This window comes from Macaca mulatta, chromosome 17 (genome assembly GCF_049350105.2).
Source record: "Macaca mulatta isolate MMU2019108-1 chromosome 17, T2T-MMU8v2.0, whole genome shotgun sequence".
In the NCBI taxonomy this organism is placed as follows: Eukaryota; Metazoa; Chordata; class Mammalia; order Primates; family Cercopithecidae; genus Macaca; species Macaca mulatta.
In genome coordinates, this window is record NC_133422.1 from 10,742,722 (window position 1) to 10,767,549 (window position 24,828).

At 45.2% G+C, this 24,828-nt stretch overlaps 1 protein-coding gene across 2 annotated transcripts; it reads left to right on the forward strand.

Annotated features, from left to right (window-relative positions):
- The first annotated feature begins 3,379 nt into the window (after positions 1 to 3,379).
- Positions 3,380 to 22,988, forward strand: MEDAG (mesenteric estrogen dependent adipogenesis). Of its 2 annotated transcripts, none has more exons than XM_077974161.1 (5): positions 3,380 to 4,213; positions 14,811 to 14,920; positions 18,436 to 18,548; positions 18,983 to 19,293; positions 21,680 to 22,988. In XM_077974161.1, exons 1-5 carry the CDS (start codon positions 3,936 to 3,938, stop codon positions 21,834 to 21,836), a joined length of 969 nt encoding a protein of 322 aa, XP_077830287.1. In that variant the 5' UTR covers positions 3,380 to 3,935; the 3' UTR covers positions 21,837 to 22,988. The 2 variants fall into 2 exon arrangements, with proteins under 2 accessions (XP_077830287.1, XP_014976313.2); XM_015120827.3 differs by having other exon boundaries at positions 18,983 to 19,268; positions 21,712 to 22,988.
- The last annotated feature ends 1,840 nt before the right edge of the window (positions 22,989 to 24,828 follow it).

Consider the following 24,828-nt stretch of genomic DNA (forward strand, 5'->3'; position numbering starts at 1 on the left):
ACTCCGTCTCAAAAAAAAAAAAAAAAAAAAAAAGAGAAAAGATCTCTCTAGCTCTCCGCTGATTAGCAATGGCTTACATTACATTGATTACTATTTTTTTCTGTTCACTTTTTCATATCTTTCTCTGGCATTTTGGTAATGCATAAATTACCCATAAAGAAATGCAGGTGTTTTGCTGAAAATGCATCAAATGAAACCTCTAGACAACATACCAAGAAAGCATCTTTAAAATATTTTTATTATGCTCAACATCATTTTTCTGTATAAAACAACACATAATTATTTGGAAAATACAGGAAAATTGTAAAATCACAGAACTGTGGAGAGGTAAAGAAAAATTTCATTTAATTCTTCTACTCAGATCTAAGTGTTGATACCTTATTGAGAAGGAAATGGAATTTTTTTTTTTTTTTTTTTTTTTGAGACGGAGTTTCGCTCTTGTCACCCAGGCTGGAGTGCAATGGTGTGATCTTGGCTCACTGCAACCTCTGCCTCTCAGGTTCAAGCGATTCTCCTTCCTCAGCCTCCCAAGTAGCTGGAATTACAGGCATTCACCACCATGCCCAGCTAATTTTTGTATTTTCAGTAGAGACAGGGTTTCACTATGTTGTCCAGGCTGGTCTGGAACTCCTGACCTCAGGCGATCCACCCACCTCGGCCTCCCAAAATACTGGGATTACAGGCATGAGCCACCTTGTCCGGCCAGGAAACGGATTTTGATGGGAGGGACTGGTATGTTTATCTTAAACAAATGCATATAATTCTGATATAAAACCCTAATGTAACATTTTACTCTTCAAGAAAGCCAAATCATTCATAGACAGTGTGGTGTTGGTTTAAGGGCAATCAAGAGTTGTTGACCTTGATCTATGCGAAGCTCACAGGGTGAGTAGTTGAGTTCGATCTATGTGGAATGGGGAGGGTAGGGGCTGGTGAGGGCTATGTAGTGGACCTGCCCTCATTGACTAACTAATTGAAAGCAACTTTTGCAGCTGTTACTGTTGTTGAGGGTGTATTCCACCAGCAGGTTGGAGACATAGGCAAAATATAACTAGATTTCAGCCACATGTTTGGACATGGTGCCGGAAGACTAGTTCATGCTGATTCCTGCATTTCTCCCTGTTATTTGAGGACAGGGGCCATCCTCTATTCAACTCTGTATCTCCAGCAAAGCACTGAACATAGCAGGTGCTCAATTAACATATGTTGAAGTAAACTAAAGCCTTGGATTCGAATTCCTACCCTATCAAGTATTAGGTAGATGCTCCCATCCACTTCTTTGGCTTCAAACCCATCTTTGATCTAGAGACTTTCAAATCTCAATCATTGACCTTGTCTTTCCAAAACGCCAGACCCAGCTAACTCCTTGCCTCCTGGACTTTTCTACCTTGATGTTCCATAAGTAGCTCAAAATCAGTATGTCCCCCTTGAACTCATCACTATCTCCCCCAAACCCCTACCCTTCCTCCTGTGAACCCTTGCTTTGTTAACAGTGTCACCATCTGTCTGGGTACCCAAGCAAGAGACTAAGTTCTCTTCCTGCTCTCTTTCATTTATTTACTCATGAGATCCTTCCTGCCGACTCTAACTCAAAAATGTTGAAACCTTATCTCCATTCCTACAGCTGCTTTTGTCCAGACTCTCACCATATTTATCTGGATTATTACCTCAATCTCCTAACCAGTTTCTCTGCCTCTGATCTTCCTGTTTCAAAACATCTTCTACATGGTCATAACCAAAGGTGTCTATCTGAACTCAGGCATAATTATGCCACTTCCTTTCTTTAAAACATGCCAAGGCTCCTCATTGCCTTAAGAACCCAAATTCCCAGACAACTCAGAGGGCCTGTCACAATCTGGCTCCAACAACCCTTTCTGGTCTCATCTCATATAGAACTCACCCCTCTCATCCCAAATAGGATGGTCTGCTCTAGCTGTTTTAAAAAATCCCCCCTCCCCCAGATGGAACCTAGCATCTCTCTTTGCATAGAAGGGCACAGAATCTTCTCTCCCATCTCCTTATTGCTGCTGCTCCTTCCCCTTGGAGCTTCCACTCTCTATTCGAAGTCTAGCCATGTGTCACCTCCTTTGAGCACCCTTCTTGGGGCAGAGCCACTTATTTCTCATAGTGCTTAGTCCATACATCTATGGTAGCACTTATTGGGTCCGTGTGTGCGTGTGTGTGTGTGATCTCAGAGCTTAAGATGGTCCCTGGTGCATAGTGATGACACTGTCAATGTTTGGGACAAGAGTGAAGTCCTAAATAGGGCATGACGGATTTAACTGCTGGCACCAAATCCCTCCCCTGTGAAAACAGCCCCAGCTTCTGAGTCCTGTCTATGGTCTCAGCCCACCCCCAGACCCATTCTGTATGCAGGGATCCTCAAACTTCCCTTTGCAAGAAGATCTTCTGGATGCTTTTTTTTTTTTTTTTTTTCCACAGGTAGAGCATCCTTCCTGTGCCACAAAAGATTGAGTCAACAGTGATCAATTCATGCTCAGTGAATTAGATTTGTTCAGAGAGGCCCAGAGAGGGGGTAATGATCCCATGGGTAAAAGATCCATGTCTGAAGAAATGATAGGTATGCACCTAGAAGAAGAGAAGAGAGTGGGGCTCATTTACATTCTGAGATTTAAATGAGATATGGCCAGAGGACTCTTCATTCCATCTGATTAAACCTACACAAGAGTTCATGTGGGGGCACACAAAGACAAACTAAAGATATTCTGTTAAGTTCTACTCAACTTTTAGGATGTACCTTAGAATCCTCAATCACAGTACTATGGAAAGCCTGGAACCTGGGCTAGGTTCACTTCCCATCCCATCCAGGCTTCTCTGCAGCAGAAATAGGTGTTCAATTAAATGGAATAATATAGTCCTCCTTTCACACCTCAGGACATCAATGAGCCCATAGCTAGCACTCACATATTTATAGACTGAACAAATGAACGTATTTTGGGGCTCGAGGAGATCACGACCTACTGGGGAGGCAGGGGAGGTGGGAGGATGCTAGGACCCTGCTATCCCCACTACACCGCGCACTGCAGTCTGGGGTTCACCTTGCAGTAGAAAGGAGAAGCACAGCGATGAAACCCACGTGGGATTCGTGAGGGCTTTGTGGAGAAGTGATGTGATCAGTGAGATTTCTAGGGGGAAGGGATCCAGGGCCAGGAACCAACTGAAGGAAAGGCCGAAAGGAGGGAAATGCAGGGTACGATCTGGATGGAGTTAAAATGGCAGAAAACTGAGGCTGAGTGAGAAGAGGTCTGGTACTGAGGTGGGGACCGGAGTTCTAGCACTGGCCTTTTGACAGCCTCTGGGTCCCAGGTGGAGTGGGTGGGGCGAGAGCCCTCGCATTCTTCTCCAATCAACACCAGGGGTGTGGTGTCTTAGGCAAGGGTGGGTGCTGTGCGCCCTGCCGCCCACCACAGGCAGGGCCTGGGAACCCGGGGAGGACTCTCCCCACCTCCAGCCTCCGGCAGTGTCCGCCAGGCAGGGCGGGGGCCAGCCCTGGTGTTGAGTAGCGGACCCCAGGGGGATGACTAAGCCTTGGCTGCGAACAGACAAGAGCATGCCAAGTTATGAGACGATGATAACTCGCCCGGAGCCTCTGGGGTCGTGGCCGTGGGCCGGCAGGGGCGAGGCGGGCGTCCGGAGGGCGGATAAAAGGGGCCGCGCTGCGCCGGGGCGGCTTTCTCCGCGCGGTGCCTGCAGGGCTCCCAGCGAGTGGCAGCTTGGCAGGGGCCGTCCGGGTGGGCGGATTGGCACCTGAGCGGCCACCGCGTCCCGGCCAGGCGGGCAGACCGACCCCCTCCGCACCCCGCGCGCGGCTGGCGCAGGCAGGGCGCCCTGCCCCTCCTGGGGACCATCAGGTGCTGGCTGGGGGAAGCAGGGACCGGACGGAAGCAGGCGGTGGGAGGACCGACGACGCAGGCATGGCTGGGGCGGCCTGCGAGCCGGTGGCCAGGCCGAGCCTGACCTCCATCTCGTCTGGGGAGCTGCGCAGCCTGTGGACCTGCGACTGCGAGCTGGCCCTGCTGCCACTGGCACAGCTGTTGCGCCTGCAGCCGGGTGCCTTCCAGCTGCGCGGCGACCAGCTAGTGGTGGCCGGGCCCGGGGAGCCGGCGGCGGCGCGGGGGGGCTTCAACGTCTTCGGCGACGGCCTCGTGCGCCTCGACGGGCAGCTCTACCGCCTCAGCAGCTACATCAAGAGGTGGGTGGCCTCGCCGCGCGCCCCAGCCCGTCACCTGGTACCCGCAGAAGCCTCCATCCGGCTGCGGTCTCTGGGAGCCTGGGCTCTCCTCGCCGCCTGCGTCCCCGCGTGGCCCACTACTCCCTGTGCTTCTAGACTTTCCTTCTGCTTCCATCACCGGGAGCCTGCATGTTCGCCCTGGTTCTTCTGCTTCTTGCACTGATATTTTGCAGCTGCTGCTTGAAGCCGCTCAGAAGGGCATCAGGCCCCGGGCGCGAGGGGGAGGGCAGGGGCCCCAAGTCAGAGCTCATGACTGGCGGATGCTTCTCCCATTCTGGCTCCTTAACTGGGTCAGATGAGCTCAAATTGGGGGCACACCCTTTAGGGGCTGTCTGCAGCGCTGCGAGACTCACATCCTGGCTTTGGAGCATGGGTGGCGGTGGGGACAGGGAGCATGCACCATTCTGAGCACGGCCAGCCCTCTCCAGTGAGGAGACCGAGTGGAGAAGCATGCAAAAGCTCAAAGTTTCCCACCTCTGGTCTCCCTTCGTGTTTCAAACATAAACAAAGAAACCGAACTGAGAAGGGAACAAAGGCCCTGGAAGTCCAGACTGGGGCCATGTGGGCTGTGGAAGGCACAGATAAGTTCTGGGGAAGTAAGTGTGAAACCTACGGGCCTTCATTGGAAGGAGGCCCCCAGGATGCTTGACTGTTGTGGCCAAAGTGCCCCCAAGCTCTTCCCGGCAGACATGAAGCTGGCAGGATGTGGTCCAGCCATCTGAAGCAGGCTTTGGTGCCACGGGGTAAAGGAGGGCACTTCAGGCCTGATTCCACATGGCCTCAGGCCTCCAGAGGTCACCCTTGGCAAGGGCCTGGAGTGCAAAGCCCTGTTATATTTGTGCCGAGAGCGCCGAGTGCCTGAAGAGGCAAGCATGGTCTAGAGTTTGACTCAGAAATGAATAGGATAGCCAGTATTGAGACACAGTGCCTTTGCTACTGGGAAAGACAGCGTGCTGTGGCACTCTGTGGGTAGCAGGGAGCCAAGAGAGGCAAGCAAACCAAATGAGATATTGAACGTGCAGTCTCCAAAACTTCTGGGGAAAAAAGCTTGCTTTTCCAGACAAAGATAGTGAGGGCTCTGAATGCCTGAAGAACCATTTCCCAGCAAGAATTTCTCCCTCTCTTAGTGAAATGAAAATTCCAATCCCAAACCATAAGCGGAGGACTGTGGGAGGAACTGAGTCAGAAATCAGATGTGCGCAGATTTACAAAGAAGATACTCATTGTATTTGAGAACAGGGTATGAAAAATAAAAATGTCCGGAATTAACTGAAGCCATAGGTTAGTCTTTTGACAGAACCAGTTCTCCTAATTGTAGCAAACAGTGCTGCAGAATCTGAAATGATTTTGAAGTCTGTCATCTAACTTTTGCTTTGAACACCTCCTACACAAAAGAAAATTAAACAGCGGTGATTCCGTGACAGCTTTGAATCTAGAATAAACAACTGGGTCACAATGACCAGGTAACACAGACCAGGGTGCAAATACAAACCAACAAATAATAGGCTATCGTTGTATAAGCAATACTGTGAGGGCTTTTGTACCTGGGAAATAGCAAGGAGCCTCCAAAAATAATTTGGGTGATGGAAGGAGCTATCTATTGTCCTCAGGCAGGGAAAGAGGCTTTTATAACTGAGTGTGCCGTCCTGAAGGATGGCCAGGAGGGAATCTGGTCTAAATGGAGACAGCCTTCTAGGCAGAGGGAGAGGACTGGGTTGTGGGCAGCAGTGAGAGGTTCTGCCCTTGTGAATCAGGAGGTGGGTGGCATGCTGAAGCCAGAACTGAGATATCTAAAGTTTCACTCCTGTGAGCTGCCAAATTTGCCCAGTTGTCTTGGCTTTAGGGATAGCATACAACCTCCCTCCCTTCCTCCCTCCCTCCCTTCCTTCCTTCTCTCCCTTTTTTTGAAAAATAAGCTCTGGCCAGTTTTATTAAAGATTTGCATGATTTTCTTTCACCAGTCTGTTCTGGCGTGCTTCTAAAGATCTCAGGGCTAGGTGCAGTGCCTTATGCCTGTAATCCCAGCACTTTGGGAGGCTGAGGCAGGTGAATTGCTTGAGTCCAGGACTTCGAGACCAGCTTGGGCAACATAGTGAGACCTCCTATCTACAAAAATTAGCTGGGTGTGGTGACATGCACCTGTGGTCCCAGCTGCTTAGGAGGCTGAGGTGGGAGGAGGATGACTTGAATCTTGGAGGTGGAGGTTGCAATGAGCCAAGATGGTACCACTGCACTCCAGCCTAGGCAACAGAGTGAGACCCTGTCTCAAAAAAAAAAAAAAAAAAAAAAAATCTCAGAATCCCCTGGATCAGTGACATCAGGGTGCCCTTCCTATGGTATTTTCCACCTGTTGTGCCCAATTTAATATTATGACGGCTGGAGTGGTAGATGGCAGCTTTGAGAGTATGTGGCTTAGTGCTGTATTTCAGATTTCCTCAAGACCAGGCAGTTGGTGGGGATGACCAGTTTCACTTTGCCTTGTCTGTCATCTTCAGAGCTGGCTTGCCCCAGCTTGTATTTTCCACCCTTCTTAATGGGTTGGAGCCTAAAGTGGATGGACTCCAGTGACTTTTCATCTTCTTTGTGGCCACCATATTCTGGCCTTGGGTGTGGGATGGCCTCTAAGCAAAGGCAGCCACCAAGATGGCCAGGGATCCCAAAAGGCAGAATGATTCCTGATCATTTTGGACCATAGAACTTTTGAGAATTGTATGTACATTCCCCAGAAATGTAGATATATACCCAATTTTTGGTGACCATCCAGGATGTTCATGAAATACTTGGACCCAGGTTAAGAGTCCTTGCTCTATTAATTATTTGGTTCTTTTTAACTCAACAAATATTTTCAGCATACGGGATAAGCCCCTGGTGTAATTAGAATTTCTTTCTGGGACCTCCTATGTGTGTGCTGTGGCTTTCATGAGGCCCTTTTCCAAGCAACCCCGAAAGGCTAAGAGCCACCAACCTTGACTTTCAGATGATTCACTTGCTAAGAGAGCAAGAGGATGATTTTAGCAGCACCACTTAGGTTCATTTTCTAATACTTGAACATTTTTATAAGTACATACCTACTAAGTAAACTAAGGAAATCTAGCATAGTGGGAAGGTTTAGTGATGGCCACCAGCCCTAAAGCTCCTTCCAGAACCTACTTGAAAATATTTGTCCTACTTTGTAGGATTTACGGCAAGATCTTTATTTTTATTTTTTTCTTTCAAGATCAGGGTTTTCACCCGTGTTGTAAACACAATGTGCTCAGGACACAAGATGTGGGTAATGGTCATTAAGGGAGCTATTCATTCAATACTTAAAAGTCAAAATTACCATTAACTGTGACACACACGCGTGCACACACATACACACACACCTTTTCTTTCTATAAAGCAGCCTCTTGGTGAAGTATAATGGCAAACGTTTGGCAAGGAAGACCTGGAGTCCCTTCTTTTTGGTGCTCCCCTAGCATGAAAGAAGCTGCTTGGGGAATAAAAATAAATACAATAGTAATGGTGGCTACTAACATTTACTTGAATGGTGCAAAGTATTTCTCAGCTATTATCTCATAACAGTTTACAAAGTTCACACTATTGCTCCTTTTTACAGATGTAAGCATTAGGACTCAGAGCTTAAGTCATTTACCTAGGTAAGATGCTGCTAAGTGGGAGGACCGGCAGAACCAGGAGAACCTATGCTTTCAGCAAATTACTTCGAACCTGAAATAATCTTGCTTTATCACTCATTTCCTGAATCTACAAATAAATAACTGGAATTATGTCAGCTAGTGCATATCTTGTACAATCAGCCTACAAAAGGAAGTAAGTGCAGTGATTTTAAAGGAGCCACTAAAAGCAGAGCTGTGACCTGCTCTGGGTGGGTGACAATCACACCTACTCAGGGCAGAGAATGCAGGTGAGGTGGAGCGGCACTCATGGGGTTAAAACGAGGACAGGCAGGCTGGAACACACTGGGAAGTTTACTGGGGGAAGCCTCACCTCCATCCCGCAGTGGGAAGTGCTGGGCTCTGTCTGCCAGCTCAGGCCCAGTTCTCAGAAGAGAGTTCAACTTGAGGCTGGGAGGTTGGAAAATGTGGTCTTAGATGTAGCAACCTGCTTAGGACAGCAGCCCCTTAGCAGGACACATAGTGATGTTGGTGGAATAGTAACCATGCATGCATTGAGCTGTGAGATTTTTAGGAGAGTCAGTCTAGAGGAAGGGCTCTGCTCTTCACTAGCTGAATGACCTTGGGAAATTTACTTCCTGTCCATGGGACTCCATTTCCTCAACTATAAAGTGGTAATAGTAGTAACACTGAAGCAGCACCAGAAGCCAAGAGCTTTACACACATTATTTAATCTCTTAGCCATTCATGGGGTACCTTTTGTTAGCCAGATTCTATAGGTGAGGAAAATGAATGTCTCCAAGGTTAAAACACTAGCTGAGGTCACAGAGACAAAAATCACACTCAGATCTGATGACTCCACAGCGATGTGCCTCCTGGTCTTCTCTCCTTCCTGCCTTCTTCAGAGCCAGGCTCTGGACTTGCAGCCACACTTGGGTCTCCTTTCTACTTTCAGCTCCCCTGGTCCTTGCCACCTACCTGCCTGCCTACCTGCGTGCAGCCATCCTGTAGTCCCCATGGATGAGCTAGACTGTGACTCTTCCTGGGGTGCCCCCTGCCCCTGCTCTTGTCCAACCCTTGTGGGTTGTTTGGCTTGACAGGACAATCTCTCCTACTACCCATCTCACCCCAATACATGGCTCTAACCCCTGCCCCTCCTGACTTGCTCCCTTTGGCTTAACAGACAGGGAGAGAACCCAGTGGAGCCTGGACACGTGAATACAGAGAACTATGCATTTCTTTGGCGTTAGTATGTTTGAATGATTTACCAGTTTGCAAGCCTATGAATAGAAGGGACCATGTCTTAGACCAGTGCTTCTCAAACTTTAAATAAGCATGCAAGTCTCCTGGAAACCTTGTTAAAATACAGATTCTGATTGATTCTCGGGGGAGCCCCAGATTCTTCATCATGGCAGGTGATTCCAGTGCTATTAGTCCAAGGATCACACTTTGAGCTAGAAGGTTATACGTTCATAATTTCATACCAAAATCGTGTGTTTTCTCATCTGTCTCCCTAGGAGATTGTATGCTTCTTAGAAGCAAGGCTATTCCCTTTCTCATCTCTGTGTCCCCAGTGCCCAGCACACAGTAGGTACTCAGTAATCATTCCTTGCATGCATAAATGAATGAATCATCCTCTGCCCCGGTCAGAGTTTCACACACACTAAGTGTCAACAATTCCTTAAGGAATGAATGCATGAACATGTGTACCCTTGAATCATGTCTGTGTGAGCCACAGACATTAGAGTGAGAAGTCTAAAAATTTTGCTTTGTTTCACTAGAACTAAGGCAGAAGGCAGAGGGAAGAAGGGAAAAGAGATTAGGGCGAGACTCTGTGTAAGGAGATCAAGCTAACACTGGAAAGTCATGGCAGGGGCATCCTGCTTCCCCCAAGAGTAAAATGGCTCTGCAAGTTTTTGCTTAGTGTCACAGCAAAGAATTATGAAGGTGACAAGCAGTTCCTGGGCCTCCTACACAGACTATTGCAGTGTGTGTTCCTCTTTGTCTCTGCTCAGCTGTCCATATATTTTTTTAATGAACACACACACACACACACACACACACACACACACACACGCACACTCCACCCTTCGATGGAGTTCATGGAGGATTTGAATTCCTATTTGTCATTGAGCAGAAATTGTTAGAGCCAAGGGAAATTTGGGGCAGCTTTGAAAGGTGGGTGTCTTAGAGGTGGGCCATCTTTCAGTGACTCCTGATTTGCTAGAAGCAAAACACAATGCTCTTTTTCAGTCCTCCTTTTTAGATGTTGCTGTCATTAAGTTGTTCCCTTCAGCCTCCTAAACTGAAAAAATGAGGAAAGAAATTGGAACAAGGAAAGAGCAACTCTTGCTCATTTATCAGATGCTGAAATTTTCCTAATTTCCTGGGAACTTAAATGAACACAGCCCTGGTTGGGAGTCAGAAGTTTACAGAACTTCATCCTATGGGTTTGCCAAGTTGGCCAGGATTAGAGACACTCATGATGTTTATTAAGCATCTACTATGGGTTCAAATTCATATGTCTACATTGCATGTACTGCATTTACTCCTCATGAGGGAAAAAAATACTGTTATGCCCTTTCCACCGATGAGTGAACAGGTGCAGAAGGTTAAGAAGCCCCTGAAGGTCACAGTGAGTTGTGGCTCTGGAATTGAATTCACATAGCCGGCAAATTAGGACATGAATTCAATCTTATTTTGAAATACTGTGCTTCCCATTACATTGTCCTGCTGGGGTTTTTTTTGTTTGTTTTTTGTTGGTTGCTTGCTTTGGGTTGTTTGTTTGTTTGTTGAGATAGGGTCTTGCTCTGTCGCCCAGGCTGGAGTGCAGTGGTGCAGTCATAGCTCACTGCAGCCTGAAATTCCTGGACTCCAGCAATCCTCCCGCCTCAGCCTCCTGAGTTGCTAGGAGTATAGGCATGCACCACCACACCTGGCTAATTTTAAAAATTTGTTGTAGAGGCAAGGTTTTCCTAGGCTGGTCTGGAACTCTGTTGCCCAGGCTGGTCTATAACTCCTTGCCTCAAGCAGTCCTCTGTCTTGACCTCCCAAAGTGCTGGGATTACAGATGTGAGCCACCACGCCCGGACTTGTCCTGCCTTTTAATCTTTGGATTGAAGCCAAGCTTAGAAACTTTCACCCCAGAAGCATTTTGGGGCCAGGATAAAGCAATGAAGAAATGAGAGTTTAAGAGCCTATCTTAAAGTGTTTGCTTTTCATTCCTAATGATAATTTCAGCAACCATCACATATATTCAATATGTAGAAGCAATATTTGCATTAGTAATTCTGAAATATCTATGATTAAAGGCACAGTGTGATGGCTCATGCCTGTAATCCCAGCACTTTGGGAGGCTGAGGCAGGCAGATCATTTGAGGTCAGGAGTTCGAGAGCAGCCTGGCCAATGTGGTGAAACCCTGTCTCTATTAAAAATACAAAAATTAGCTGGGCATGGTGGTGTTCACCTGTAATCCCAGCTACTTGGGAGGCTGAGGCAGGAGAATTGCTTGAACATGGGAGACAGAGGTTTCAGTGAGCCAAGATTGTGCCAGTGCACTCCAGCCTGGACGACAGAGTGAGATTCCATCTCAAAAAACAAACAACACACAAACAAACAAAGAATATCGAATATCTAGTCCCTAATATAATCTAGTAAGGATAGTCTTAAACTAAAACCAGTGATTACATGTCAGAAACTTAAATATCTGTGCCCCTTAACAACTAAATTCTCTGATCTTATTGTATTTTAGTGAATGCTCACATTTATTTATTTCAATGGAATTTCAAGGTGTTTAAAAATTGGACCATAACCGGGAGGCTGGGGATGGATGAATTAATGAGGTATTCCTTATCTGTGGTCTGGTTAGAGATAAGGAGCTTATTAAGTAGGGATCTTGCTACAATCTCTTGTCTGTCGGTTCTGGCATCAGAGATCTTCTATAAGCAGTGTTTTCACACATCTGTGGTATAGTGATAACTGGCATGCGCTGTGATGAGGTTTACAGCCTGTTAAGGAGCTGAAATCCAAGTACCCCTGAATCATCAAAGGCAGATTAAATTATGTTGCATGTAGTTTTATTATCCAAGGTGTTTTATGAAATTCAGGCTCAAAAATGGATAGCTCATGTGTAGGTCACAGATTACACTCAACATGTGGCTATCCAGCAAGTTTCCTTCTATGACCATGCCAAATACCTGCTCTTTGAGCCCAGTAGCATTCGAAAAAACCTTCCACCAAATTCCAGGGAAAACTGATTATTCTCTGAACCAGAGATCATTTGTAAATTGAGATTTTTATCTGTAGAACCACTGACCCATCAGCTATCAATCAATTTTGTATGCAGAGGGAAATATTGTACTGGCGTTTGTGTCATCAGAAAAGGCATCAAAACTGCAGATTTTCTGGATGCATTGTACACAAATGCCATGCGCTTTCCATTAAGAATGACAATTGGACTCCAGATATTGAGAGAATAGAGGAATCACCCTGAGGAATATACTAAAGGAGCTGAAATGACCATGACTGAACTCCATGTAACAGGGTGGTAGGAGAAAGGGGAACCTGCCTCGAGTGGGTCACAGGTGGAGCCTGCCCCTGCCCCTGCATCACCCAGCTATCTTTTTATGTTTATGTAAACCAGACTTGCCCTTTTCTTCCTCTTTTGCTACAGGGGCTTTCTTTCTCTTTTCTCCACCTATATCCTCACCCCACCGTGTAACCACAGACTTCACCTTCTCTTCACCCGCTTCCCAAGCCACTCTTGCCTGCCTGCCTAATGATAACTTCAGCAACTATGATAAATATTCAATATGTAGAAGCAATATTTGCATTAGTAATTCTGAAATATCTATATTTGTGCCGGGCGTTTGGCAGCTGAATAGATGGATGGCAAGAGGGATGGGTGAGCACAGGGGCACCCTGCACTGCCTCCTTCCACTGCCCCCTTCCTGGGCTCTGAGCCCCTCTAGCATGATGAGGCAATGAGACACATGTAAATGCTCACCTGGTGTCCGGCTCATCAGCGGGATTCAATGAAGCTGCTGAGTGAATGAATGAATGAGCCCAGCAAATGGTGGTTTTCTTTTTCCCGCCTTCTCCTTTGCTTTCTTTCTCTAGTAACTTTTGGCAGTTGGTCAACTGGGATAAAAAGGGCAGGAAAATTCTCTCCCAGCTGATGTGCAACACCAGCACCACTCCCCTCAGTCTGCTGAGGTTCCCCCATCTCAGCCCCTTTCTCCTGGTCTGCCCCGGTGAGGATGAGGGCAGGGGAGCGGTGAAGGAAGAACCATTACCAACGCCCTGTGTGGGTCTGCATTCTCTTACCTGGCCGTCCATTCCCTTGAAACACCCCAGCTCCTCCTCCCAGCGCCCCTCCTCCATTCCCATCATCCTCTCCTCTACTCCTGCCATCCTCACCCGCTCTGTGAGCGTCAACTTCCACACCGGTCTTTTTCTTCTCTGGAACACTGCAGCCCCATGTTCCCTCCCCACCCCAGGAACAGCCCCCAAGCAGCCACCACTACAGATGTGGCGGGAGGTGGAGACTGCTTTAAAATCTTGCTGAAATAGAAGGCAGGAAGCATTTTAGAGGCTCCATCAGGGGTCAGGTTTTAAATGCTCTCAAAATCAGGTCTGACAATCCCAGCAGAAAGATAATGACACAGATTTCTAAGAAACCAAGCTGGGAGACAGCCGAGTGGAAGCTGTGTTTTCCTGCCTCAGGGTAGATATTCTCTCGCGTGCTCTTGACACATGCCCTGGTCACTGTCTTGTGTGCTGGCCCCTCCAAGGGGCGTTGGGAAGGGACGCAGGGGAGGGATGCTGCGAGTACTGTGGCCACCACTCCCTGCAGCGGCTGTTTTCTCGCCAAGGCTGTGATTTTCATGTCAGGCACTGGAAAGACAACCAGCCAGAAAGAATTGCTTGGAGCTGTCTCTGCTGATGACTAGATATAAGAAACAAACATGCTGTGGTGTAGCAAAAGGCAGCCCGCGTGCTCAGCTCAGCCAGCCATTCGCTCCGTGCAGATGCTCGCAGCTGTGTCAATGGGGAACCAGCTCCGGGTTTCAGAGAGACTGCGGCAGACGCATCCTTCAGCCCGCTGGGGGCCATTCAGCTTGCCTACATCCACATGGCATCTGAGTTTGGGTTTAGTTAGAAAATCAGCCAGCTTCTTGAAGGAAGCTAATCTGCACTTGGACCTTTTTATCAACAATGCAGATAGGGACGTAGCTAGGCTGCTTGGAAGATGTGAAGGGCAGGGGAGAAAGCTAACATGCTGGATGACAGAGTCGGGATTCAGAAAGATCTTCCTAAATGAGAATAATGAATGAAAACCAAAAAGGCTAAATTTAACAAGGATGTAGTGAAAAGTCCAACATCAGTTGTTTTCGTTTTTTAATTACACAAGCTCAGCATAGGGGAGATGTGAATTCGTAATAGTTCATATGAATATTGGTTGATTCTATAATCTATGGAGGGGGCTGGTTTATCCTGGGATTAGTAGGGGAAGTGGGGAGAAGGAAAGGAAAATTCTAGGCCCACAAGTTAGACAGGATGACTCCCCTGGAGAAAATTCAGCTAATTCTACTTAAGTGGAATTCATTCTCAATTCAGAGGGACTTAGAGCTCTTATTGCTTCAAATGAACCCTTTTAGCCCAAATGACAGATGATACTGATGATGATCTGGTACAGTCTGAGAGCCAAACATCGATGCCAGGACACCCCCAGGATCATGGCTGCCTGTGGGCTGCACTCTGATCCTTCAGCCATTCAGCCACAACCAGAAAGATTCACTTATATAGTGACCTCTGTAAGGACGCATTTCAGGGAACTTCCCTCCAAGGTCTGTGGCTGTGGCAGACACCTGCCCAGTACATCCCCTTCCTAACTTAGATGAAACGGTATGTTACATTTGCAATGATCTCTGCTTTTTCATAGGTATGTGGAACTGACCAACTACTGTGATTATAAAGACTACAGGGAAACTATACTGAGCAAACCAATGTTGTTCTTTATTAATGTACAGACCAAAAAAGACACCTCAAAAGGTAAGTATCTATTTTAGTCCATTCTTACACTACTGTAAAGAAATACCTAAAACTGGGTAATTTATAAAGAAAAGAGGTTTAATTGGCTCACGGTTCTGCAGGCTGTACAGGCTTCTGCTTCTGGGGAGGCCTCAGGAAACTTATAATCATGTTGGAAGGTGAAGGGAAAGCAGGCACGTCTTACATGGAGCAAGAGGAAGAGAGCAGAAGGGCAGGTGTTGCACACTCTTAAATAACCAGATCTAGCAAAATCTCACCCACTATCATGAGAACAGCAAGGGGAAAATTTGCCCCCATGATCCAGTCACCTCTCACTAGGCCCCTCCTCCAACACTGGGAATTACAATTCAATGTGAGATTTGGGCAGGGACACAAATCCAAACCATATCAGTATCTAAATAGTTTTGGTTTGGTCCTTGCTGGGACCAAACTGGGCTGGGGTGTGGACTGAGGCATGCTGATGAGCAGGGCAGAAATCAGCTTGTGACGAGGTGGACAGCAAGGAGCCTGGTGTGTGAGGCCACCTGAAGCACAGCACAGGCCTGCAGAATAAACCCCTCAGTGATCCTAGGGCAGAAGCTACCTGTCTGGGTGGTTTCTTTTCTACTTCCTGCCTAGGCGGGAAGTGATCTGACATTCTGAGACTTTGGAGTTGCAGAAATGACTAGAGTGATGAGGATGATATATAACATGCTCTACCACATATCAAACACTATGTCTAAGAAGTGCTCTAATGTAATGGATCAGCACAACAACTTTGTAGGGCTTATCAACTGAGGACGTTATGAACATGAACATCGTTACTATCAATAATTATTCTGGGATGAAGATATAAACTGACCCGGGCAAACTAGGATGCATAATTATCCCACCTAGGAGGTACTTACACTATTCCCGTTTTATAGATGAGGAAACTAAGAAAATAAATAGCAGTTGTGGATGCTTTTCTGTTTCATGCTATGATGTTGGAATGTCGTGTTTAGACACATCTCTTTATTGTTTCTTCCAAGAAATCAGATTAGCTGGTAACAACTATATTAAACCAAATTTCAGTATGAAAATGTCTCCATTTTGCCTTCCTCCTCCTGCTCAGAATGATATGTGGGGGAAGTCATGGGCATAACGTTCTGTAATAGAAGTAGAATTTCTTAAACTTGCTTCTAACTAACATTCTTAAAATGAGTCCAAGGGACTAAGAAATGATCTACAAATTTCAAATAGATTTTCCCAAACATTCACTCTCATTCAGATTTGTGGAGCTCTCTCTGCTCATTTGACGATAAAAAGTCACGATGCTCTTTCTGCAGAAGAGGCCAGGAACAGAACGCCCAGTAGCAAGAAATGCTCATTAGAACATCTGAAGCCCACGTGTTCCTTGACTTGATTATAACCAGAAAGTCAGATAGTTCTTTAGGAATGTAATTCACAGCTGTATCAAGTACACCTCCTGCATCCATCACTCAGGAGGAATCTAAAAAAGGAGTAAGAGCCCTCTTCATTTTAACATTTTAATGAAAGTATAGGTAGTGGTACAAGGAGGAATTTGTAGGTAGCCTACAAAATGTATGAAGTTGTCGAACAACTATTATGGAAGGAGGCAGGTGTCTGAGGCATGCTATAATGTAATGAATCGCCACAGCAGGAATTCAGAAACCCAGTACTAGTTAATTGTGATAAAAGCTGTAAAATGAAGAGGCTCCATGACACAAAGCTTAAGATGATCAATTTTGAATTGCAAAATTGTGATTAAGGCAATATGTCCAGTCTTGCTGTTATTTTAAACTGCACTTTTGTGCAAATCAGAAAAGGCTACCATTTCCTCAAGATGATTACTAATGCTTCCCACAAGTTTGTCATAATATACAAATAATGTCTTTAAATGTGAATGACAGCCTCTAGAGTTAGGCAGTGTACAACCTCCCCCATCAGCACAACCATGAAGTGTGGTGGCCATGAGTATATAACGAGCCCAGAGGTGCTGGTTTGGTTTACGTGAGATTTAATTCAAGGTATCAAGCAGTTTGCTTACTTTGTCTGTCTATTGTGTTAAAGAGGATATAAGGCAGCTTATATCTAAAGCGCCCAAAAAATAATTTGGGAGAAAGTAAAACATGGGTAAGAAAAACAAGATAAATAAGGTTAGTTTAAAATGCCTTCCTCGAGGACGTAAACACTTGCTGTTGGTGGACCAAAGGTTTGTCTCTGAGATATCTCAAAGCCAGTATAAAACATTGAGTTCTAAAACTCACACAGTGGCTGGTCCCTGGCTGTTAAATGGAGGAGAACACAGATATCTATGTGTCTCCTTAGACCAAGGACTGAGTAATTAAGGCCACGGAGCTTGATGCTGGGGAGTGGAAAAGTTAAGAGGTTGCTGGTTACTAATATTTAATATTTTATATTTCCTAATGAGTAAACAACCTTCTTTTGGCTTAAATCATGTAGAATTGGACAAGAGGGGTTACAAAACCAAACTAATCAATCAACAACAAAAAAAATCTGTCTGCCAGGACAGACACATGGTATTATTTAAACAATGAGAGGGTGATGTTTTCCCACTTGGGATTGTGTTAGAGGTAGCGGCAGGGAGAAGAATCAACCTCCAGTTGTCTTGGTCCATAGAACCCTAGACTAGCCATTTGTCAGAAGCATGTCTGGTCCCTGGAGAGAATGGGGAGAGCAGGGCATGGGGTGGGGGTAGGGGTGGAGGTGGAAAGCATGGAGCAGCCCCATTTCCTGATCTTTGCAAATTTTCTTTTTCAAAGAAGAAAGTTTCTGTAAGAGCCAAGTTGTGATTTGAATACCTAGCAAGTCATGGTGACTCATGCCTATAATCCCAGCACTTTGGGAGGCCATGGCTGGCAGATTGCATGAGTTCAGGAGTTCAAAACCAGCCTGGGCAACATGATGAAACCCTGTCTCTGCAAAAAAATACAAAAATTAGCCAGGCGTGGTGTGAATGCCTGCGGTCCCAGCAACTCGGAAGGCTGAGGCAGGAGGATCACTTGAGCCCAGGAGGTTGAGGCTGCAATGAGCCGTGATTGCATCACTGTACTCCAGCCTGGGTGACAGAGACTCTATCTAAAAAAAAAAAAAAAGAAAAAGAAGAAGAAAAAATCCAGCACGGCAGGAACATGAAAACTGGCTATCTCGATCTTTCACTTTCCTTCCCCACACTGGATACATGCCGTGGAGGCACACTTCTCATCTGTGATAATTACAGAGTGGAATTTTTGATTTCTGAGACTCCAGTGACAAACTGCAGCCTTGTGGGAGCTGATTGTCTAGCCTGCCTTTATAGCGGCCCAGAACCTCCTTCAAATTTGCAAAATTCTCAGAAACACTTCTAGAAATCTGGCGAGGCTTTGTAGTAAGGATGTGAGGGAGCAGAGAGGAAGGTTATAAATGAATAAAATCTCCAAAGGAGGCGGGAACCACTGCTATAGCAAATTCTAAGAAGCATGCTTATGTCACATGGACATACTTGTTTCTGAATTCTGCTTGCTAATTTCTAGAAAGGACATATGCGTTTCTTGTGAACACAAGGCACCCCAAGATAAGAAGACAGATAGAGCAAGGGATGGACATGGTCATCTCCTCAGTGATTGGAGAAAGTTACCGGCTTCAGGTAAGCCTAGCCTGTCTGAATCCAGGAATGTCAACTACTTGGAAGGAGCTCATGCATTTCATGCAGGAACTGAAGCCCTATTGCCCTGACTTAGGCCAAGAGAATGGCCTTTAGAAAACAAAGTGCATCCGGACACTTTGTTCTCGAAGGTAGCATTATTGCTACCAATGAAGTGAGTTTAGTTCTTAGCGACTTATTAGAAATGGGGTAAAAATACATGTAATTTTGGCCAAGCAGTTCAGAATTTTTAGATGGAATACGATGCAAATGCAAAGTTTTGTTAGAAAAAATAAAGACAACAGTTTAAAAATATCTGTGAGAGTGAAAGGGAAATAAGAGGTATGATGTTTGGATATTTGGGCGGTTGTTAGTTCTACAATGTCAACAGGATACTTATGTCCAGGAAGTCAATGCAATGTTCCTCTCTCTTTCAGTTTGATTTTCAAGAGGCAGTGAAGAATTTCTTCCCCCCAGGAAATGAAGTGGTTCATGGAGAAAACTTAAGCTTTGCATATGAATTCAAAGCTGACGCATTATTTGATTTCTTCTATTGGTTTGGGCTCAGTAATTCCGTTGTAAAAGTAAATGGAAAAGTTCTGAATTTGTCAAGTACAAGTCCAGAAAAGAAGGAGACGATTAAGTTATTTCTGGAAAAAATGAGTGAGCCTTTAATCCGAAGGAGCAGTTTCTCTGACCGAAAGTTCAGTGTAACTTCCAGAGGTATGTTAAAAATTCCCAAGGACATGTGGAAAGTAGTTAAATAAAAGGGTAGAATAAAATAATGGAAGAGAGTCAATTGATTCAAAAGGCAAGACCTATTAATAAAAGGGAAACAGATCACAAAATTCAGAAAGTAAGAAGTGGGACATGTTTATTACCAAAAACAAATGTAGTGGCTTTTCCTTTTGGGCCCCTTTAAGTTTTCTGACATCAGGATTATATTATGTGGTATAATCCAAAATAACTTTAAAGATTATTATTAATTTAAATGAGTATTAATGATCATTTAAATATTATTGGCAATTATTTAAATATTAAGAAAGAACACTGCCTTCCAATTGTTCACATTCTGTACAACAGAATGTGAACAAAAATGGTGAGTTGGGAGGGGTCTACGTGGTCAAGATATCAATCTTTTTTTTTGAAACAGAGTTTCACTCTTGTTGCCCAGGCTGGAATTCAGTGGCAAGATCTTGGCTCTCTGCAACCTCCGCCTTCTGGGTTTAAGCCTCAGCTTCTCCTACCTCAGCCTCCCGAGTAGCTGGGATTCCAGGCACCTGCCACCACGCCTGGCTAATTTTTGTATTTTTAGTAGAGATGGGGTTTCACCATGTTGGCCAGGCTGGTCTGGAACTCCTGACCTTGTGATCTGCCCGCCTCAGCCTCCCAAAGTGCTGGGATTACAGGCGTGAGCCACCGTGCCCGGCCAAGATATCAGTCTTTCACTGTATTTGGAAGGGTTCTCCAGATTTGGACAGAGCACAAAAGAATAACTCTTGAGGTTTCATTTAACACACTCTTGATGACATATGGCAAGTTCTTGGTATTGACACCTTTGTGGCTGCAGGTGGCATGAATCACGGCTTGTCTGGATGTGTCTTCTGCAGAGCCCGTTCTGTCTGTCTTTTGCTAGCCTGGACTGTAGAGCAACTTCCCTGAGCCAGGACTCTTGCTGCTAATTGCAGAAAACCAGCAGTCTCTGTGAAGCTGTGGTGTTCTCAGAGTTCACCTGCAAAATACAGAGTCCTCATTCATTGTATTTACAGCCTGTGTTTTTTGCTTTTGTGTGTGTGTGTGTTTCATTTTTTGAGATGGAGTCTCACTCTGTCACCCAGGTTGGAGCGCAGTGGCGCCATCTCGGCTCACTGCAACCTCCTTCTCCTGGGCATAAGCAATTCTCGTGTCTCAGGCTCCCAAGTAGCTGGGACTACAGGTGTGTGCTACCATACCCAGATAATTTTGTGTTTTTAGTAGAGATGGTTTTTCACCTTGTTGGCCAGGCTGGTCTCGAACTCCTGACCTCAAGTGATCCAACTGCCTCAGCCTCCCAAAGTGCTGGAATTACAGGTGTGAGCCACCATGCCTGGCCACAGCTTGTGTTTCTTTCTTCAAATGTTTACAACAAAAATGCTTGCTACTAGCCATTTCTTATCCTAGACGTGGTCTCTCTCTTTCTCTCTTCCTCTCTCCCCTCCTTCCTCCTCTCTCTCTCCATCTCTTTCTCTTTCTCTCTGTGTGTTTTTCTCTCCTGCTCTTTCTCCATCTCTGTCTTCATTTCAGTCTCCATCTCTTCCATCTCCATTTCTGTCTCTGTTTCTCTCTCTTTCCCCTCTCTTTCTCTGTCTCTCTGTCTTTCTATTCTTCCCATGTTGTTTCAGCTTTCTCTGCCTGGGAGTTCCTCACAACGATGCCTTTGTGTTCTGCTCCATTGCAATCATGTGGAGGATTATACTCTGATCCTTTTGGAGGGGATGATTAACTGGCCCTTTTGCTGCAGTGCCATATGTGCCTGGGCCTTTCTCTGACACCCCTCAGTTCACCTATCAGCCCCAGAATTTTCTGGTTTCAACATGGCTCACCCTCTGTCCTGTGGGCTGCCTGGAGTGTCCACCCCATCTTTGGGACACTGAGGAACGTTTGAAGTTAGGCAGAGCTTCCTTAAAAGTTTACTCTAAGCCGGCCCCGGGGCCACTTCAACTTGAGAGGAGTGTGGCAGGGACCTTCCTGGAAGCTGTCATCATGCACTGGAGACAGCACAGCCAAGTCACACCTCCTGCTTGTCACGCAGTCCAAACCTGGCATCACAACAGGCAGAGCACAGGGCCACCAGGGCGCTAACCTGGCTCCATCCCCTGCAAAAACTGGCCTCTGTCCTCAGTAACTGTTCCCAAAATGTAAGCCTTTGGCCCTCAAGTGTGAACGAGTATATTAAGCTCATTGAAAGTTTACTCCAGCCCACAAGAAAGCAAGTGACAATCTTGTCCTACTAATAAAGAAAAAGCAACACATTTCTGTTTAGCCTTTTGAATTTTTCTGAGGAAGCCAGGATTCTCTATTAATTATTGAAATAGTTATGTTGCATGAATTTGAAAGGCACTGTTGGCTTTGGTTTTTTTTTCTTTCAGTGATAGTAATAATGCAAGCCTTGTTTACTGTTTTTTAGGTTCAATAGATGACGTTTTTAACTGCAATCTGTCACCCAGATCGTCTCTGACAGAGCCTCTTTTGGCAGAATTACCATTTCCAAGTGTTCTGGAATCTGAAGAGACACCCGACCAATTTATCTGATTGGACTGAACATTCTAGCAGTTGCTCCTACACTCCAGGCTTGTGCTAGACTATGGGCTTGGGGGAGGGTAGAAGGTGGGAGGCAGGAACTTCCACCTGCGTGTCAATCTCCGGCTCCTCCGTGGCTTCTACGGAGGGCTACTCTCTTCTGCCTCTGTGGATGTGATGCCCTGGCAGGCGATTCCCAGGGCAGCTGGTTCCCCTAAAGATTATGATTACCAGGATGGAAAGGCCTTGGTCCTATGGCATTGGGTGGGGCTGGGGGGTATTCTCTACTTTGAACTCTTCTCCAAAGAGGCAGAAGGGCCACAGAGTTCTGCCACCTTGAGCATTTTTCTCAGTTCCCTGGGAGTTTTCCTGGCGGCCTGTGTGGGAGTGGTCTGCCTGGCTGTTGACCCAGCATGCTTCATAAATCAGGATTTGGCCCTCTGCTTGGGGCATCCAACCCCTTGAACTCAGACCTATTGCGCAAGGGGATAAGAGTTCTGTTCTCTTGCCACCCTGGCTGGGCAAAAGCCTGTGCCATCTTTCACCGGAAGGCAAATGTGTTTTTCATCCTGCCATATGACACCTATGAGAAACGTTCACGGTGAGATTCACTGGAGGAGTAGCCAGGTTGCTAGGACAGTAACCCTGCCACACACTGCCTGAAACTGGAACTCCCTTGGCCTCCCTCTTAACTAGGTGACCCATGTGGAATGAAGCCAGGAGATACAGTACGGAACAATGAGAGGGGAAGGGTATTGGACACGGCAGTGTCCTCCTTATTGAAAACACATTATGTCAGTTGGGAATTTTAAATAAGCTTTTAGCAATCCTAACACTAAAAGCAAAATGGAAGAAAGCTATACCATCACCATAATACATTTTTCATCTCATGGCTACAATGGAATTCTTGAAAAGGAAAAAAATCCTATCTACATATAAAAACCTGCATGAATGAATCACTACATATGCTTATAATGAGGAAGAGTTATGGGTCCTGAGTGTAATTTTTTAATCTTTTCTTAAAAAGTTTCTGTGTTATGCATTTTGATAACACTACTGATGATCCTTCCATTTATATTTTAAATATTATGTACTGCATTTTCACAATTAAAACTTTTCTTAGCATTCAAACTAGAATTGATTAAATTTATGACTGAGGCTTCATGTGAGCTTTCCATTGTGGTTTGTGGGTGGTGTATTTGCCTTGTAACTTAGTGAGTTACAATAAGAATTGTGGGTTTTCATAGCCACTTTCTCAGGAAGAACCTTTTGAAGAACAGGGCTATGAAGTATTTGAAGAAAGGAAATAAAATTCGATACTGATCTTTCAGAAAAGAGAAGGGGAATGCTACTTAGTAACAGAAGAGGTTAAACATTTATTATTACACTCAGTAAAAAAATGAAGAGTATTAACAATAAACTAAGTTAACCAGTGCAAACAAACCTTACGTGAATATCAAATATGAAATGCTTCCCAAAGGAAACAGAAACTCTATTCACAAAATTGACAAAGAAGATTTATTTATTTATTTATTTTTTAAGTAGTGGAATTGAGAAAAACCATCAGTATCACCCCAGGAATGGACTAAAGATCTGGAAGGTTTCTTTCACCATTAAAAACTTCTTTTCAGTCAATTCTGTACCAAATGCATTCACCCATTCAATATTCACTCAGCAAAGTTTTATTGATTGCCTATAAGAAATATACACTGTGCTAGTGTATTTTATTAGTAACTATCACAAAGCAGTTATATTGGGCAATCTTTAAAATTGATGAAAAGTCTAGGAGCAGATCTTCCTGGGTAAAAGAGGCCTCACACTGAGTATAAATGTGGCCCACGCTGATATTTTAACAGTTTAAGGTCAATACAATCTGTGGGACAACAATGACCTAAGCAAGTCATTCATTCATTCAGTTCATCTTCATTCATTCAACATACATGTTTGAGTGCACACACCAGGTAGATGCTGGCATACAAAGGTGCCTAAACATGGCCCTTGCCTTCAAGGAGCTTCCACTCCTGTAAAAGAAGACCCTTATATAAGCTAATAAGACTAATAAAACAAGTGCTCTGAGATAAATTCAAAAAGGAAAACATCTAAGATGCTTATAATCAAGTTCTGGAGATAAAAACCAATTACATGTAATGGAAAATTTAGTTATTTTATTTTATTTTATTTTTGAGACAGAGTTTCGCTTTTGTTGCCCAGGTTGGAGTGCAGTGGCATGATCTCGGCTCACTGCAATCTCCGCCTTCTGGGTTCAAGCAATTCTCCTGCCTCAGCCTCCCAAGAAGCTGGGATTACAGGTGTGTACCATTATGCCCAGCTAATTTTTGTATTTTTGGTAGAAACGGGGTTTCACCGTGTTGGCCAGGCTGGTCTCAAACTCCTGACCTCAGGTGATTCACCCGCCTCGGCCTCCCAAAGTGCTGAGATTGCAGGCATGAGCCACCATGCCTGGCAAAATTTAGTTTTAAAACACATATTTAAGGATTGATTGATCCAAGTGATTGATTTACCCAAGCTCTCAGTGATCTTGGAGGCTAGTCACTTATTCCAACAAGAATGCAAGTCCAGAAATGATTTACAGAAAGAGGGAGGGTTTTTTTGTTTTTGGTTTTTCTCATTGCCTGATGGTACTAGATTGATTTTTGGCTAAAAGATAACGTTGCTCAACTTGACCGCCTACCTTAATTATCAGCTTGAATGCCGTTTTACTGTTTCAAATATCCAATCTATCCTCAAAGAGCAAAGTTATGCCCCCGTTGAAGAAATTCAAAATAATATGTGTGTCAGTTTTCAAAGGGAGTTTCTAAAGAATTTCAAAAATGCTTCAAGCGATAGCAGCAGTAATATGGTTTGGCTATGTCCCCGCCCAAATCTCATCTTGAATTGTAGTTCCCATAATCCCCACATATCATGGGAGGGACCAGGTGGAGATAGTTGAATCATGAGGGTGGTTCCCTCGTCCTGTTCTCATGAGGGTGAGTCAGTTCTCATG